This window comes from Acomys minous (genome assembly GCF_964271855.1).
Source record: "Acomys minous genome assembly, chromosome: 14".
NCBI lineage: Eukaryota > Metazoa > Chordata > Mammalia > Rodentia > Muridae > Acomys > Acomys minous.
In genome coordinates, this window is record NC_140496.1 from 17,897,922 (window position 1) to 17,917,339 (window position 19,418).

A 19,418-nucleotide genomic window follows, 5' to 3' on the forward strand; every position below is an offset into this window, starting at 1 on the left:
AGAACGGAAAAGGCTTCTTACCTGCTTCTGCCTTTATGATCTGCAAGCCACCACACTCAAAATGAAAAACCTACTTAATATTTTCCTGAAGTTAATTCTTGATGCTCTATTCCAATGTGCCTGGCACTGAGCTAGGGCTGTGGGCTTGCAGAAAGGATCTAGACAGAACTAGGGAGAGCTAAATCTAAGCAAGAAAAAAAAAGCCAGAAATGATGAAAATCACTTACTGGGGGAGCCAGGTATGGTGACCGTGCCTAGAATCCCAGGCCTGAGCTGGAGTGTCAGTAGTTCAAAGTGATCCTCAACTACACGCTGAGTTCAAGGCTAACCTTGGTGACATAAGACCCCACCCTTACAAGATCTTATGGTAGCTACACTTTAATTCAAAGTGTTGGCAATATATTTATGATTATTATACATTGAGGCTGCCTAAAATATGATGCTTTCTATCCTTCTGGAGACATGTATTAAATGTCATAGGGAAGCTATTTTGACAGCCTTTTGGATATTTTCCCTAAAAAGATACACAGAGAAAACAGAATAGCATAACAAATGCCAATATACCCATCACCGAGACGCAACCACAATTAATGTGTGTTCATCCTGGTCTCATCTAAACATGTCTGTTAAAATTCCATCCTGCATTTCCTCCTCCAAGGACTGCTACAGTCTCCCATCGCAGCACCGTATAAACATGCTTTCTTGAATCTAAGTCAGCGTTCCATGCTTCCCTCTGAATATTTTCCCAACTCAATTTAGTAATGAAGATTATAATTTAAGAGGTCAAGAAAATGAATGACAGGCTCCAGAATTCCTGGTGCTATTTGATAATAACACCGACTATTATGCTTCTATGGAGCATGATACATGCACCATATTATTATTAGACTAATAACATATCTAGTATTTTTTTTTTAAGTCTGTGTGGGAGGAGATAAAGAAAGTCAAAGGGAATCAACTGCACCTGTTATCTGGCCATTTGGCATTCTTTGCAAGCAAGTGCCATGCCCAGGGAGCCGGTCAATAGATGACAGGGGAGAATGCACATTGCGTTACCGTCTTCAATGTGCTAATATGCACGGATGCTGACAATCCATCTGAAAGGGGGTGAGCTTGTTAAATGTGGCATGCTGCAATTTACATACCGTGCCCTCCAGATGTGAGGGGCATGGATGAGAATGGAGAGTGAGCAAGACCAGCAGGGGACGTGGGCAAAACAGCGTGAGCCCTTTGACTCCCAATTTGGCTAGCTGAAGAAAGCGTGATGCTCGGTGGCATGACTGACTTTTTCCTAAAGCGACTCTGGCTTCGCTTCCCCTCTGCTGCCTTCCGGAACAGCATGGGCGACAGCATGCCTGAACCTAGCTGCTGGTTCTGGGCACAGGCGCTGTCAGCTTCCCACCAGTGGGGGTGAGTGGGATACTGACTGCTGGACGCTGCTGGCAGCAGGAGAGACTGACTCTATCTTTAGGAAGTGGAGCTCTGGAAACTGGGACATCACCTACAGCTAATCCTAACACATTTCCCCCCATATACTAGGAACTGAACTCAAAGCTTCATGCTTGCTGGGCAAGTCCTCGATCACTGACCTCTTTCCTCAAGCCTCCTCCTCTTCTCTTCTTTTCTCTTCTCTTTCTTTCTTTTCCTTCACTCTTTCTTTCCTCCTCCACCTCCTCCTGCTCTTCTTCCTCCTCTTTCTTTGTTTTAGTCAAGAGATAGGGTCCCAGTAAATTATCCAGGCTGGCCTTGAACTCGCTCTTATAGCCCAAGAAGGCCTTGATCTTGAAGTTGGTCTGCTTTATCCTCTTAGGTAGTTAGGATTGGGAGCCTAGGCCATGAGGCCACTTATAAAATCTTAACGGTATCTAAAATTGGATAATTGGCTTTCTTCTAGGTAGCCGTTAGTCTCAACATGCCTCCTTATACATATTAGTCACCTTCCATAGCATTAAACATCTAAAGGATGTACCTGTATAATAACACTTGACTTGTTTTAACCCGGGGTTCTGATAGATATATAGATATACAATATTGAATAAACAGCATTGTCAAGGGACTAATTCAGCATCTGGAGCATGATAAACAGCACAACATACAGCTAGACACACGAATCCCTGATGAGACTATTAGTATCTCACATTTATAAAACAAATGCCAGCCAGGCGTGGTGTTGCACACCTTTAATCTCAGTACTCGGGAGGCAGAGGCTGGTGGATTGTTGTGAGTTCGAGGCCAGCCTGGTCTACAAGGTGACTCCAGGACAGCTAAGGCTACTCAGAGAAACCCCTACTCAGAGAAACCCTGACTCAAAAACAAAAAACAAACAAACAAACAAAAAACTCAACCAACCAACCAACCACAACAATAACAACAAAACAAATGCCACAGTAGATAAAATACATCCCGACCATTACTTGTGATATACATAAGCAGTATCATGTTCGGCTTTTGGTTATGGAAACTTAAAAACACACACAAGCCAACACACCTTCTATCACCCAGATCCAAGCGTCAGCACCATCCCTTCATTCTAATTCCATCCAACCCTCAACCCACTTACCTATTATTATATAGTTTCTAAGGTACGATATCCATGTGTATTGGAAAGCAGAAATATTAAATATGCAGTTTTGATGACTGCAGTCATCACGCAACCCACACACCTATGGCTAGAGACTGCTCTGCCTCCTCAGTTACACTGTGGAGCATCCCACCCCCGCTGGAAGCCCCATATGTTACTTTCTCTCACAGTTCCCTCCGGTGGTGCAGCACTATCTTCTACCAGAAGACAGTTTTTCCAGCAAAGGAAAAAAAAAGGGGGGGGGCACTCAAAGTCCTCAAATCAAACACGCTTTGCAGTTCAGGCCACACAGAGGCTTATTTACAATCTGTTGTCTACAAAACGACCTGCCCAGACCCTGACACCCCAGGCCCAAGCAAACCCAGCCGCTTTTTCTTCACAGATAGCCTTCAGTCAGAGACCAGGGAGGGACTGGTCACCAATCGGTAGTCAGAGGCCTCAGGTCTGGATTTAGCTTCTCGCTTGTTTCGGTGGTCACCTCACAGGCTAAGCGGCTTCACAAACACAACCCAAGAACAAAACTGCAGTATGACCAGCGACGAGGCAGGAAAGGGGTCGCGGCCACATTAGTAGTGAGACCACTGGTAATGACATTACCAGCGTGCAGTAAGTCTCGGTGGCAGAGAAGTGGCTCAGAGCTATCTTGTCTGGCTCGGCTATTGATCCCAACTATGAATGGCACTACACAGACAAGCACGCCTGCTATTAACTGCAGCCACCTCCTTTTATTCTAGGGCTTTCTCTGTCTTTGAGAATTTCATACATTTGTGTATAATGAAACATGATCATATCTGCCCCTTATTTCTCCAGGTTCTCACGTCTCTTCTAATGTGCTCCTTCCCAACTTCATGTTTTTTTAAAAAAATAACTCATCAAGTCCATTTAGTGCTGCCCATACGTACTCAGATTTGGGGGGTAGCCCCTGGAGTATAAGAAGCCTACCTATAGTCACATCCTCAAAAAAAAAAAAAAAAAAAAAAAAAAGAAAGAAAGAAAGAAAGAAAGGAAAAGAAAAAAAGAAAGAAAGAAAAGAATGATTATTTCTCTCCCAGCAACTGTCCACTGCCAGCGGCTTCTCAGAAAAGCGTGGTACCTAGGCATCATCGCCCCACCACCACCTATGACACAGCAGAGCCTTTTGTTCATGTCCATTTGAGTATTGTTTTCTGTTCCAGCTCCTCCACATGATGTTCGGCTTTTGATTGTGGGAACTTTGAAGCACACAAGCCAATAGCACAGTGTAACAAACTCCAACACATCTTCTATCACCCAGATTCAACTGCAAGTAACATCCCTTTATCCCAGATCCATCCCTTGCCCCATCCATGAAACCCCTTCCCTGTCTCCCCCTCCCCCTCCCCCTCCCGAGTCTCCAGCCAGGCCCATGAAGGAGAAACCCTGACCAACAATTCTGCCTGGGGAGGAAGCTTCCACTCTGACTCCTGCATCCCTGCTCCTTCCCTGCAAGGCAGAACTGGGGTTCCTATATCAGGAGGGCTGGGAGGTAGGGGTGGTGGGAAAGCCTGCAGGTGGTGCTGAGGGGAAACGGCCCTATCTTTTTGTGTGCAGGCTCTCCTTCTGTTGTTTGCGTGCAGACAGGCTTCAGCTGACCAGGCAGGTCTCTGCTGTTAGCTGTTGCTCCCCTGCTGTGTTTGAGTGGGACTCTGTGTCCTTTGGGGAAAGCCAGTTGTCTATCAAACAGTGGAGATCAGGTGTCCCCACCCCCACCCTCACCCCCATCTCAGCCTTGAGCGCTGGCTATGTTTTTGCTATGGCTGAGGTTAATTCTAGAAGGAAAGATACATGACCCACTAGTATCCCAAACTCCTAAAGCAATAGATCCTTTTCCTCAGCTCACTGCATGGAGACTATACCTTCCCTTTATTGGTGGCCCTTTGACTGTATATGGTCAGAGGCTAGCAAGGAGTGTGCAGCAGGATCAGGCTTCCTCACAGCCTAGCAACTTAAGGCTTGAACGCCCTCATTGCTTGACAATTATTTGCATATCACTAGTAGTATGACACCCCTCCCTCCTGTCTACTCTCTTGTCTCCTCTCACCACCACCATATCTAACAACAACGCCCTCTGTAATGCCACCAACACCAGCTCTGCTGCTATGTTTTGTTCATGGCTTGTCTTCTGGAATTCAGAGGTGGGAGGTTGGTCTTCAGCATGATACTGTTGGGAGGTGGTATCCCTTTAAGAGGTGGAGCCTATTTTAATCACTTCCCCTGGGCGGGGGGGGGGGGGGGGGGGGGGGGGGGGGACTGCCTTGCCAGGTTACAAGGGGATGGGGTAGGAGAGAGGAAGTGCTCAGCCATGGTAGGACTTGATGAGCTGGGGTGGGTGGGTGGGGGCTCCCCTTTTCTGAGGAATAGGGGAGGGGAAAGAGGGAAGGAGGGTGGGACTGGGAGGAGAAAAGGGAGGAGGCTACGACCGACCAGGATGTAAAGTGAATAAATAAGCAAATTAATTTTTTTAAAAAGAGGTGGAGCCTAGGAAGAGGTCGTTGCTGGTCCTTCTGCAAGCTGTAGCTTTCTTTACCACCATGCCATGTCTCCTTTGTAGATGATGCAATCCAGTGTGAGGTGACTCAGCTAAGGGGCAGCTGGAGCTTGCTGGCGTTAGAGCTGGGAGCTGGATAAGCCCTTTCTTTACACAGGCCCACCCTCAGGCATCCCATCACACTAATAAAGCCATCAACAAAAAACCAGACTAACGGAACTACCACCACCACCACCAAAACACCAGTATCAAGAGCCACCCATATGACCCTCGCCACCGCTACCATCACAGCCACCTCTGTCACCACCAGCACTCCCATGAGCACTGGCAGGCCTGAATATAGAGTGGGACCACAAAGTGCTAGACAGACGTTCAGTTTTTTTGCCGGGGTTGCTATTACCTTGTTCTCCTCCGGAGTGAAGAGGATGCGGAAGACGGATGGCACTCCTGGGGCTACCTTGTGGCCAATGTCTTTGGGGCTGATGATTTTAAAGTAAGGTGAACTCTCTTCCACAACTTTCACCATCCTTGGGATCTGCAGGAGAAACACATGACAGTGACGCTACGTGTGTGAGAAAGCCGGAGGAAACACAGTAAGGCTCCCGTCCACTACCTGCTAGGTGTGTGGCCTTGATCAGGATCTCAACTGCTTCCGCTGCAAAGGGAGATCATGTCTACCCTATCCTAAGGGCTCTGACTGTCAGTCTTTAAGACATACCGACTCTTACTTTTACTAACGTTATTATTACTAATATTTGTTTTTGTTCATTTTACAGCCGAAATGACTATCTTCTAAAAAAGACCTGCTCAATACAGGCCTCCCCTACACAGCAGACTTAGGCTGCCTGCCTCAACATTTGGAAAGTGCTTGGGGAAAAGACACCCCACAGTGCGCTCAGGACTATCCCCAGGACATTATGTGCCACACCATCCTCACCATGGCATTTGAGCTTTGCCACAATACCCAGGCCGCCCACGGGAGGAGAGTGGAGCAGCTCCACCAAGCAATGGCTATTGGAAGGCAATCCCCAGCCTGACCCCACCCACCCTCTTCATTGGACCACCATCAAGAAGTAAGATCAAAAGGCAGATGGATAACCCTTAGATGATCTCAGGACAGCGTCAGACTGTTTTGTCCTCTTAAGGATTTAGTCTCTGTTCCCCTGGTTTTGCCCAGAGCTATTGTAGCTCTATCCCAGATGGTGTGAATAAGAAATACACACACACGCACACGCACACGCACACGCACACGCACACGCACACACACACACACACACACACACACACACACACACTCCATGGGAATAGTTTACTCTGGGTTTTGAGACAAAGTCTTCCTATATAACTCACGATCCCCCTGCCTCAGACCTGTGAGTACTGGGATGGCAGCTGTGTATCACCTTACCTGCCAAAGTTTTTTTTTTTAATGATTCTAAACAATAGAAAAAAGTTATATACAATTGGGTTAACTAGTTGATTAAGTAATCACAAGAGAAAAATGGAGAGAAAAGAACTCCCACGACCTTGAAAAGCTATGTTTAAAAAGACACACAGAAAAGCTAGAGAGAGATCTTAGGGGCAAAGAGTCCGGAGTCAAGGAGCACACACTGAGCCAAGTGCAGTGACACAGGCCTTTCATCACAGCACTCAGGAAGAGGGAGGCAGATGCTCAAGGCCAGCTTGGTCTGTAGAGTGAGACCCAGGAGAGAGGCAGTAGACTGGCACACATTTTAGACAAGATGAGAGCAGCACGTGTGTTGTGCTGGGGCTGGAAAGAAGATGGCTCGAGATTAAGAGCACAGGCTTTACTTCCAAGCACCCACGACGAGTGCTTTGAAGTGCCTGTAACTGGAGATCCAGGGGCATCCGACACGTCTGGTCTCCACAGGCGTTTGTATGCCCATGAAGGAAGAAGGAGAGGAGAGCTTGTGGAAGCCTCTCAGAACACAGCCTGGTCTAACTCATGTGAGAACACCCTGCCATGCCTGGAGAAAGCTACCTGCTTGTAGATCATTGAACTTCCCCTGGTTGAGGACTTTCCTTGGGGCCAACACTTTGGTTGCAATCTCACCCAAGAGGGGCTGGCTTATCCATAAAACCCATGCGCTTTGGAAGATGAAATGTATACATTCCCTAACATATACCTGGCTGCCTCATATATACTTACTGATAACCACTTCTGGTTAAGGGTCAGGATGGATTACCAAAGGACCTTTAGCCTAGTCCCTCTCCATCCTTACAAGCCTAATAAAACCTCAAAAAGTGTCACACTGTAGTAGGAGAGGGAAAGGAGAATTCTAAGTGAGAATGTGACCCTGTTGGCAGCCCCATGTGAAAGTCTAATGTCCACATAACGTGGCTCTGCTGGACTTTGGGACATGACCTAAGCACCTTCTGTTCCTTCTCCCCACTCACCTCAGCTTCTGCAGTGAGCGTCTCCTGCTGGTAACACTGCAGCCAGAAACAAGCAGACAAACCCAAACTCTAAGTGGACCACTGTCTCCAGAGTGGCTTTGCTGGCCCTAAATCCCCCTACTGATCTCGGAAAAGCATCACTGACTCCTTTAATGAGCTACTGCGCTGAATGTACCTCCAAGTCTTCCCACATGCTTTGGGTACCTGCACAGACTTACTTTCTCATTTTTTCTTGTGGCTCAACTCTTTCTCTTGCTTTCATATTCCTAGACTTCTGTTTGCCTTTCCCGTGGAATATTGCTGAGCTGTTCCCCCTTTAAGCACCACCTGCTTATCTTTGCACTTAACTCTGCATAAAGCTTCCATGTGACCCTGCTTCTATTATTGTCAGGTGTCAAGGAAATCCTCTGTCATTGAACTATTTTCTTTGAAACAAACCCTAGTTTATCCTTAAAGAAAAAGACCTAAGGCTGGGGGGAAAAGCCTCGGTTGCAATTACAAAGGAACATGGCATGGAGACGGAGAGATGCGTTCTGTAGACAAAGTCTGAGGGCTAGTTCACATAACGGAGGAGACCACAAAAAGAGAGAGAGTCACCAGTTATAGATGAGAAGTTAGTTAGAAATATAATTTGCTGAAAGCAGGAAGGAGGGAAGAACGGGAAGATACAAGTGATATAAGGATACAAGGATAACAATTGAGATGTAATCTGAATAAATAAATTAAATTAAAATTTAAAAATTAAAAAGTTTTAAAAAAGAAATATAATTTGCAGAATATAAGTATAAATGCTCACATTTGCTGTTTATCTGAGCAGATGATACCCTGAGCTGAAATACCGGCGCCTGCAGTGCAGCATATATCTGCATTAGGAGTAACCATTTAGAGTTAATGAAAACCTAGCCCAGCTGGTCAGACACAAGAACTCCTGCCAGTCATCAAATCTATGCTTTTTGCTCATGAAATTGGGGCAAGTGGCCAGAGAGACGGCTCAGCAGTTAAGAGCACTGGCTGCTCTTCCAGAGGACTTGGGTTTGACTTTAAGCACCCACATTGTGGCTTACAACCATCTGTAACCCCAGTTCCAGGAGGTCTGACACCTTCTTTGGGCCTCTATTCGCACTATACACATGTGGTGGTACACATACATACACACGGGCAAAACACCCACATACATAAAATAAAAATAAATACAACTTTTTAGGAAAGGAAGTCAGAGCACGTGTGGGGAGTTTGCATCTGTTGGGTACTGCACTGGACGATACAGGTAGCAGCAATCAGACACAAACAGAATTTGTGTTCATGAAACTTGCAGCCAGCACTTGAGAGGTAGAGGCAGGTGGATCTCTGTGAGTCTGAGGCCAGCCTGGTCTACAGAGCGAGTCCAGGACAGCCAGGGCTATTATATGAGAAAGCCTGCCTCAAAGAAAGAAAGACAGAAGGAAGGAAAGAAAGAAACTTGCAGCCAAAGAACATGTTTGCATATTATTGTCCCATGTCTATCAAATTAAAGAGTACTTCACAGGGCCTTCAGAATCCGGCTCGCTGACCCCTCCCTCCAGCTGACCCCTCCCTCCAGCTGACCCCTCCCTCCAGCTGACCCCTCCCTCCAGCTGGCCCCTCCCTCCAGCTGACCCCTCCCTCCAGCTGACCCCTCCCTCCAGCTGACCCCTCCCTCCAGCATCGCGGAAGAGCGCGCCCACACCAGCGGGTGTACTCACTTTGTCGTTGTTCCTCAAGACCAAGGGCACCTCATAGACCTCACAGGGAGCATAGTTCTGGAATATGATTTCTGACGGGAAAGGCTGGAACAAGGCCTGATCCAAGTCAACTCCGGAATACTGCAGTTGGGAGACAAAACGGTTCATACCGTGGGACTGTGGCAAAGCTGACAGGTAACTCATGCAAAGGCCTGTTAAGACAACGACCGCCATAGCAACAGTTAAAATCAGTGAGGTTGTTTTCATCAACCTTCCTACAAAAGAAGGTAGAGAATTACAGCGCAGGCATGAGGACCTGAGTTCTGACCCCCCCAGCACCCACCCATGAAGCCAGGTATGGTAGTACACGCCTGGAACCCCAAGACTGCGGAGGCAGAGGCAGGTGGGTCTCTGCGGCATACTGCCTACCAGCATAGCTGAATCAGCTAGTTCCAGATCTTAGTAAGAGAACTTCCAAAATCAAGGTGGGTGGCTTCTCAAAAGCAGGACCCAGGGCTGACCTTGGGCCTATACTCTCATATGTATGCATGCACGTGCATGTGCACACACACACACACACACACACACACACACACACAGACACACACACACAGACCACTAACCTAGACTTCGAGATCTAAACATGGTAAGTGAGATCGTCTGACCCAGCTACCCTATGACAATAAATCAAGAGCTCCAGCAACAAACGTCTGCTCAGCCACACTGCTAACAAGGTCACGAGGAACCGCTAGCTGTGCTGCAGGACAGAGTGGGTGCAGGGCGCATGGAGAGCACAGTGGGTTACGTCTGCCTCCATGCATTAGACTGGACGGCTGAGATATGAGCAGAACTCTCGGACCTGTAGCAAGGCTAGAGAGACAAGAAGAGACTGGAGTTCCGAAGCTTGCCAATGAAAGGGTGGGGGCTCTGATGAGCTTTACTCTCATTGGCCTGTGGCGGGATGCACCACAGAATGAGGATGGACCAGGGCTCCTCAGTCCTTCCGTGCTGGCGCTCAGGGAGGTCTGGCACAAACAGCCTGGTCCCCTCTGAAAGAAGAGGCAGCCACCCCAGGATTTGGGTAATTTATGCCATCTTCCGTTTGGGAAAGTTTACAGCTTACACAACCAAGAATGCTTTGTAAAGCTGCAAAAATGTGCAGAGTATAATTATATAAAGCCAGCCATAAATACAAGGAAATAGGATATCATAGCTGAAAGCCAGCACAAACAAGAGGTGACAGAAACACACTTTCGGAAACACAAGGCTCACAATTCTGGCAGAGTTAGAAATGATAAGAAAGCGAGTGCAAATTCTACACCTTAATGACAATGGGAACCAGGAAGGGATTCAATGTGTGTGTTTAAGTTTAATAGCAGACTGGCCACAGCTGAAGCGTTACTGATCTGAAGACGTGTTAAAAGAATATTCTGACCAAGAAAACAGGTTAAGATGATAGAAAATTCAGGAGAGAAGTAAAATGGGCAGGTGACAAATCAACAGGCCTGAACTAGACCCATGTGGAGGCCCAGAATGAACAAGTGGGGAAGAGGATCACTGATGGAGCCAAGACAAACATGCAGGAGGCCTTGTGAACTCAAATAGGAGTAAAAAGAATTCCATACCTAGGTAGATAGTCATAAAAACCATTGAAAACAGAGGCCAAAATGTGCAAGAGACGCTAACAGGAAAAGGAAAATATGTTTTATAGCCAAGAAACAAAGAAGTGTTGAATGCTCAACATAATTAACAAAGGACAAAAGATGTGAAACTGATATCATTTAAGCCCTGGGGAAATAAGTCCAAACCAGTCAAACAAACAAACAAACAAAACCTTCTGCATAAATAATATTCTCTACCCTAAAAAACATACACAGAAGGAGGAGGTCCCCCTCAGTCACAGTCATAGGGGAGGGGAGTAGGGGGAAAGCGGGAGGGAGGGAGGAATGGGAAGATACAAGGGATGGGATAACTATTGAGATGTAATATGAATGAATACATAAAAAAAATTTAAGAAAAAGGCTTCAGGGAATCAAGGAGAAGCCTGACCAATCAAGAAGGCACCTCAGTGTTAGCAGACCACAGCAAGACCAGATAGAACTCCCTTCTTTCAAAGATGGGTAGCAATAGCAATGTACATATACATATATACATATATATACACACACACATGCATATGCATATATACATATATGTATAGAATGCTTGAGAAAGTAGAAAAACAGAGCAAATGAGGAGTCTTTAATTCTATCACTCTCCAGGTCTCTTACTGAAGCTGGAGCTCACTGATTGATTAGAATCCCAATCTTCCTGACTGGGTCAAGAAGCTCCATCGGTCTGCCTGGCCCCGCCTCCTCAGCTTGGCGTCACAGATGCATGCTGCTGGGCCTGGCTTTTCCATGTGTGCTGGGGACCAGAGTTCAGGCCCTCAAGCTTCCATGGCAAGCACGTTAAAGAATGAGCATCAGAAAATGATTGCCAACCAGCAACGGCAAGTCTATGTGCTTGTTTGTTTTTGTGGGGCTGGGGGCCAGAGCTAGGCCGAGCAGGCTCAGGCTCTACCCCGAGCTACATACTCAGCCCCACAAAGCAAGGCAAGTTTTAACCACACCACTCCACCACTCCTTAAAACATATAATAGGGCCAGGCGGTGGTGGCACACGCTTTGAATCCCAGCACTCGGGAGGCAGAGGCAGGTGGATCACTGTGAATTCAAGGCCAGCCTGGTCTACAAAGTGAGTCCAGGACAGCCAAGGCTACACACAGAGAAACCCTGTCTCGAAAAAACAAAAAACAAAAACCAAACAAACACAAAAACATATAATGGGAAAACAATTTTTAAAAAGCACAAAAATATTCAAGGCTACGGGGAAGACAGAACCACTAGAAGAGATCAAAGTATGATGTGCTTTCCAGTGAACACTGAGTTTCCAATATGTGTCAAATTCCTTTCCATGTGCTGAACACAGAGTGGTGAAGAGAGCCGCCAGCAGCCCTGTCCTCGTGAGGCCGAGCTGCAACCTTTCCCAGGCTTTACACGCACTCTTCCTTCTAATTGGAATGCCCTTTCCCAAACGGTTGTATGCTTCAGACAGCTGTCTCGCTCAGGGAGTCTTTCCCACGGCTTCCTATGTAGCAGGGCAAACAATCTCCCCATTCTCTCATGAGAATTACTTCTATATGTGAAGAGGGGAGTCTTAGTTGGGGTTCTACTGCTGCAAAGAGACACCATGACCACGGCAACTCTTATAGAGGAACGCCTTTAATCAGAGCTGGCTTACAGTCCAGAGGTTTGGCCCATCATTGTCATGGTGGGAAGCATGGCGTCATGCAGGCATTCACGGTGCAGGACAGGGAGCTGAGAGTTCTACACCTGGATCCACAGGCAGCAGAAAGAGAATGGCACGCTGGGCCTGGCTTGGTCTTCTGAGACCTCAAAGCCCACCCTCAGTGACACACTTCCTCCAACAAGGCCACACCTACTCCAACAAGGCCACACCTCCTAATAGTGCTACTCTGTATGGGCTTATGGGGGCCGTTTTTATTCAAACCACCCACAAGGGGTAAGAAGGAGGAAAACAGGGTGGGTGATGTCGAGCCTTAGGATCCAGGAGTCAAATTTAGATTTTATGAGAGTAATAGAAGTCACTGGTAGTATTAAATATGGGAATAACATGATCTTATTTACATTTTAATTACATGTATAGTCTGTGTGTGCATCTGTGCGTCTGTGTGTGTGTGTGTGTGTGTGTGTGTGTGTGTGTGTGTGTGTGTGTACTCAAATGCACAGGTGCTTGCTGTGATGTGTACATGGAGGCCTGAAGACAACCCGAGGGAGTTAGTTCTCTCTTTCTACCATGTAGGACCTGAGAATTAAACTGAGGTCATCAGGCTCTAACCATTGATCTATCTTGCCAAGACCTCATTTACACGTTTAAACATCGTTCATGCTGTGCTATGGATTCCTGGTCATGAAGAGCTAAGATCGAAACAGAGGCTAGAGCGCTGGGGAGATGGCTCTTGTCACATGCTCAGCAGACATGGCGGTCATCTGTAACCCCAGCACACAGAAGGCAGAGATGGGTGACCCCGGGGATGAGCTGGCTATCTAAACTAATAAAATCTGGGAACTTGGGGTTCAAGTAAGAAACTCTGCTGTAATCAATAAGGTGGAGGGTGCAAGACCCCATGTCAGTCTCAACATACATGCACACACATGTACACACCATCCTACACACACACATGCAAGCACAGACATGCACACATGAATCAGGGATAACTCGGAAGTGCAGCCTGGATAACAAAACATGGTTGCTATCTGCACGAGGCAAGAGACAAAAGAAGAAACATAGGCTTTGGGAGACAGCACAGATCTGCATTTGCATCTCCAACATACGGCGGCTGAGCATTAGATTTAAGTATGAATGTCAAGGCCAGGTGTGGTGGCGCACGCCTTTAATCCCAGCACTCGGGAGGCAGAGGCAGGCAGATCTCTGTGAGTTCGAGGCCAGCCTGGTCTACAAAGCGAGTCTAGGACAGCTAGGGACACACAAAGAAACCCTGTCACTGAAAAAAATAAAATAAATAAAATAAAATAAAATAAATGTGAATGTCAATATCAAACATGTGAGCTGGGGATGTAGCTCAATGGAAACATAGTTGCCAAGCAGACATGAGCCCCCCCCCATGCACCTCCCCAGCACCCCCAAACACTAAACACAAAAATAACAAGTGAGAGAAGAGGATCGAAGGTGCTGTTCTCCTAGAAAGGGACACCTAAGGCACATGACCTGTGGGTCATGACCTCATATGGGGTCACGTAACTGAACATAAGGGGTCATGAAAAATGTGTGAACAGAACAACTTTTCTGAGTACATGACCCCAAATTAATTCAAAATCAAACGCATGGTGAACCTAAGGTGTCTCTGGCGACAGGCCTGCACTGCACCTCCTGACTTTACTGCAGCCTCAGCTATAAAGGCACTGGCACCATGCATACTAATGAGGCGGAAGAGCAGCTTCACAATGGCTGCGGCTGAGCCCTGCCACGGTAGTGGGGGCAGCCCAAAACACCTGGGTTCAAATTCAAGACTGTTCTGTGCTCTGAAGTACACGCTTTTTGTTCATATACAAATGGTTGCTTACAGAAAAGAGGAATCTTTCATGTTTTCCTGCTATCACTCCTCAGCATGGAATTGTCAAATTAGTGCATTTCTGGACCAGAATGAGTGATTTTAAAATCTGTTGTTTTCATTACTGATTTGAACTTCATTTTTGAAAAAATTAAAATTTGGCTTGGAATTCAGGTAGAATTTCCAACAGTTTCTGAATGGCCCTAAACAGGTTTGTGCCATCATGTGCTTCATATTTATAAAAAAGCAGCATTCTCAATGCTGAGGATTATGACACCAAAATATCAATCAACTCTGAAAAATATTGATGATCCTTTCCATCCGCAGTGGAATTAACCAAGATTAATTCTTAATGAAAAGTAAACAAGCACATCCATCTCATTAGTATGTAAATTTGCTCCCATATTTAATAAATGATTAACATTGGGGGCCAGCAAGATGGCTTAACGGATAAAGGCACTTGTTGCCAAGCCTAAGGACCTGAGTTTGATTCCCGAGACCCACATGGAGAGAACCGACTGCCACCAGTTGTCCTCTGACCTCCACATACATGCTACGGTAGCATGCGTGCACGTGTACACACACAATAAATAAATAAGATGCAACAAAAATCAAAGTAAATGATAAAATGACAAATCATTCTTTAAAAGTTATTCTTTATAATTTTTTATCAGACATTTGTCTTGTACCCCCATTTTTCAAAAAAGCTTTTGATTTAAAAAAAATTTTAGCATGTGCAAAGGGTGTGTGTGTGTGTGTGTGTGTGTGTGTGTGTGTGTGTGTGTTCAATGCATGCTTGTGCTTACCATGGCACATTTTGGGTGTCACTTCTTGTCTTCAACTTTATTTCTGAGAGAGGGGGCCTCTTGTTTGCTGATGCACACCCCAGACTAGCTGGCCCACAAGCTTCTGCTCTATCTCTGCTCCCTCCTATCTCATAGCAGGAACGCTGGGAATACAGGCGTGTGCTGCCTTGCCTGTCTTTACATGGGTTCTGTAGATTAGAACTCAGGTGATTATGTTTGTGCAACAAGCATGTTACCCACAAAGCCATTTTCCCAGGCCTGTTTCACATACCTATCTTCTACGCCTATATAGCTATGGTCACTTAACATTTTCTCAGACAAAAAGGGGTCATATGTCCAAAAAAAAAAAGAAAAAGAAAAGAAAAAGAAAAAAAGAAAAGAAAAGAAAGAAAAGTGTGAGAGGCCCTGACCTAGGAATGAATTTAGGAGAGAAAGGAGCATTTCAGGGAAAGAAGAAAGATTCCACAAATAAAGTCAGAAAAGCACAGTCAGTGCCGTTGCTCGAAAGTATTGGATTTTACAAGATTCGCAAAAGAGACATGGCTTCCAGTGACCGGAGATGACCAGTCTGCAGGACTGGACCTAAGAGAGACAAGACACATAATGTGAAGGAAGGGACACAGAGGGACGGCCTGCTCAGTGTCATTTCAATCAAAACAGATGAACACAAAGTTGAAAGTGGGTTGGAGAGGAAACGCCAGAAGCGGAAGAGCAGGCAAGGAAGGCCCAACACATCCATAATTGATGGTTCCTAAATCGGAGAAGGCTCAGAGGAACATGAAAAATGGCTGAACTAAACTTCCCACAAATCAAACAGGAAGCACAGTGATGTGGGGAAAGTTCAGTCACGTCTAAGTAAAGGTCTGAGCGTGAACAAAGAACACACAACATGATGTGCAGAGCGGAGTGCTGCTGAGTCTGTGGTGTGAGGGACGAGCTGGCTTTTTGACATCTGTGGGCATCGTTTAATGCCAGAAGGTCATGAAGGAAAGTATTCTTGGAGTTGTTAAGGGGGGAACCCACAGCTTTACACTTGGACGGGAAAGAAAACTGCAGCTGAGTATAAAGGCCGATATGCAATCATCATCAAATGCATGGAGCCAAGATCTGGAAGTTTGTCTAGAAGGACTAACGGAGGTCAATGGTCCCCAGCACAGAGAAATAATTCAGATCCAGAACACAAAGGGAAAACAACCAAGTGAGCTGAGGGCAGGGAGGAGGGACGTAAGGGATTCTGGCTTTCTCGTCCTTCACGGCAGTGTTCATTGCAACACACTAAAATATGGTGCACTGACCATACCAACAATCCCAGCTTGCTCTGCCAGTCCCTCGGAAAAGAGGAATGCAAACCATGGTTGAGTGTGGGTTGGCTCTGGGAAACCCTGTTCCTGCTCAGATGTGAAGGGTGTTTGTTGGGGGGAAAATGCCATCAGCAAATAAAGATAGTGATGCTAAGAACAGAGTGGTCCTGCAGGTCCTAGACAGTAATAGCAAAGGCTGCGGAGACCCGTTCCCATGTGCAGCGGAGCTGGAATAGCTGGAAACCCCTTCTGAGAAGGCCCACCTGCAGCTGCGCCATCCACTGAGAGTCATGTCATAATTTATGCAGAAAATGAGGCATATAGCTTAAGAAGTTAACTAAAAAGTAGGAAATAAGACCTTAAAAACCATTTACGTAGTTTTAATTGTATGTGTATGAGTGTTTTGCCTGCATGCATGTATTGCACCATGTGAGTGCAGTGTCTACAGAGGCCAGAAGAGGGCGCTGGATCCTTGGAACTACAGATGGTTATGAGCCACCATATGGATGCCAGGAACTGAACCTGTTTCTGCAAAAGAAACAGGTACTGTTAACTGCTGGGCCACCTCTCCAGCCCCAAGTCGTTTTTTATAATTGTTTGTTCCTAATGCCAAGAGCATGTGGCCTGCATTAGAATACAGAAATGTGAAATATCGCTATCTTTAGTCTGAAAGTTTCTTGGAAATGGGCCAAAATTAGTCAGCAAATGCTTATTTGCTTTCCTTCCTTCTTTACTAGTGGTCAGTTCTGTAAGAAAGGATGGCGTGTGGCTTGTAGGAGACAATTTAATTGGGCTTGGCTGATACAATTCTTGGAATTACTCTTACCCTGTAAACGACTATATCATACCCTGATCAGAAGTAACTAAATAGGGAGTAGACTTAATCAAAAGTGATTTTAAATAAGGTTTGCTTTTATTAAGTATAATGACTTTACCATACGACGTCACAGAGACAAACAGAGAGGAAGGGAGGACAAAGCAAGCCAGGAAGGGATCAGCTGCCCCAGAAACACTACTTTCTATTTGCCATCTGCTGTTCTGAACACTTATATGGTCTATACTCTTTTTTTAAAAAGACTGTATTTTGCTTTTTAATCCTGTGCGTTATGTATGGAGGTTTGGGCACATGACATGAGTGCAATGCGCAATGCTGGCCAGAACAGGGCGTTAGAGCCTGTGGAGCTAAAGTGACAGGCAGCTGGAAGCTGCCTGACGTAGGTGCTGGGGACTGAACCTGGGTCCTCTGCAAGAGCCACAATCCCTCTTAACTGCAGAGACATCTCTCCAGCCTTTGATTACCTTCTGATGTGTTGTTTCTCCCATATCTAAAAGTTCGATGATCTGTGGCCGGCATATAATTCGTGTACTTGCCAATTTCTGTTCTGTGGTGAGGGACATCTCCTTCAGGAACTCTGAGGGTGACAGCTAGAATTCAAACAAGAGCCCAGTTCAAACATGGTTAAGCTGAGGGAGTGTTCTCCTAAGCACCAGTAATGAATAATTTGTATGTGCAGCTTTCAGGATAATTGTAGAATGCCACTAAGTCCCCTTATAAAATATTGAATAGAACTAAATTATACAAGAGAAATCCCATGCACTTCTGAGGTCTTTGTACAGCAACTGAAAGTGACAGATACTAGTCCATCCCTTACAGCTTTGAAGGAAGCCCACAGTGGAACCGTAGAGAAAATTAATCACAGAACTGCATAGGAATCTTCCAAAGAGCAGCACAGCTCAAAACTGAAAAACCAAAAACCATAAAACACACAGAGAAGAAGAAGGAGGAGGAGGAGGGAAGAAGAAGAAGAAGAAGAAGAAGAAGAAGAAGAAGAAGAAGAAGAAGAAGAAGAAAAAGAAGAAGAAGAAGAAGAAGAAGAAGAAGAAGAAGAAGAAGAAGAAGAAGAAGAAGAAGAAGAAGAGCCACTTTCAGGCATTAGAGCTAAGGAGCTGGAGAGATAGCTCTGCTCTCAATAGACAGATCAGGCAAGTGGAGCATTGAGAAGCTGAGCACTGGGGTGTTTGACTAGACCGCATCATGCTAAAGGGAGAGGTGTGAAATGCACCATTACTGGAACACAGATGAAAATAACAGTGTTAAGACGTATCAGCAATCAGCAGTAGTTTGGTTTAAATTTAAACAACAAAAATTTTAAAAACAAAAAAGCTGGAGTCTTGTATAGATACCTACGTGCCAGCAGCCACCTCAAGAGGCAATGACTGAGTTTGTTTTTCTAATTAGAATGCAACTCAAGATTGGGTTTAAAGTTTAGGGAGTATCATTGTCAACATCACGCTTTTCCACTCCTGTTTTCTACAGCCTGTGGCATTTAATCCAGTTCCTAGCACATCATTGTTTTCACGTGTTAGAAATACACTTACTTTTATTTCAAAAAAAAACCCATTTACTTCTATAGAAACAAGTCTTGCAGTGTGTGGGAAGGTATCGGTGAACCTTGTAGGAATCTGCTGTTTGACTTCAGAAAATTTTGATAAGTTTATGCACGAAGTTCCGTGATTGGGGTGTGTTCTCCAAGCCCACGTGTCAGAGCCCTCATAAATGAATTCCTGCTTCTCTGGGCGCTTGTCTCCCTCCCATCCACAAGTGGGTACTAGCGTTAGAAGTGGAGCCATTACCGGGGCATGGAGCTACCTGGTGCTGCATTTCCTAAGCTCCGCAACTGCAAGACAAAACAAACTTCTCTTATTTGTGAGTTGTCCGGTTTCTAACATTCTGCTACAGAAACAGAAAGTGGACCAAGACAGAAGCTTTCATTCCAACTGACTACCCGGCCCAACCCCTCGCCTTGAAGAACACGTGCAATTTAAGAACTTCTCCAGCTGGGAAAGGCGTTTATGCTCTCCAACATGTTGAAGGCCAGCATGGGATTAGTCGGTGACTCTCTCACATTCTGAAAGAACAAAACAGCACTGTCCCAAGGACCAACCAAGGACAGCACTAAGTACTTTACATAGAGA

General features: G+C 45.7%; 1 protein-coding gene across 8 annotated transcripts in view; it reads right to left on the reverse strand.

The window, feature by feature from the left end:
* The window catches only part of HYDIN (HYDIN axonemal central pair apparatus protein), a 346,689-nt gene that overhangs the window by 290,437 nt on the left and 36,834 nt on the right, over positions 1 to 19,418 (reverse strand). For 7 of the 8 annotated variants that reach the window (XM_084757700.1, XM_084757698.1, XM_084757702.1 and 4 more), the window contains exons 3-5: positions 17,742 to 17,867; positions 9,224 to 9,343; positions 5,488 to 5,622 (exon numbers count right to left, since the gene is read on the reverse strand). In XM_084757700.1, the coding sequence (XP_084613826.1) occupies positions 5,488 to 5,622; positions 9,224 to 9,343; positions 17,742 to 17,867 (381 nt within the window). The remainder of the gene's footprint in view (positions 1 to 5,487; positions 5,623 to 9,223; positions 9,344 to 17,741; positions 17,868 to 19,418) is intronic. The other variant, XM_084757699.1, reaches the window with a different exon arrangement.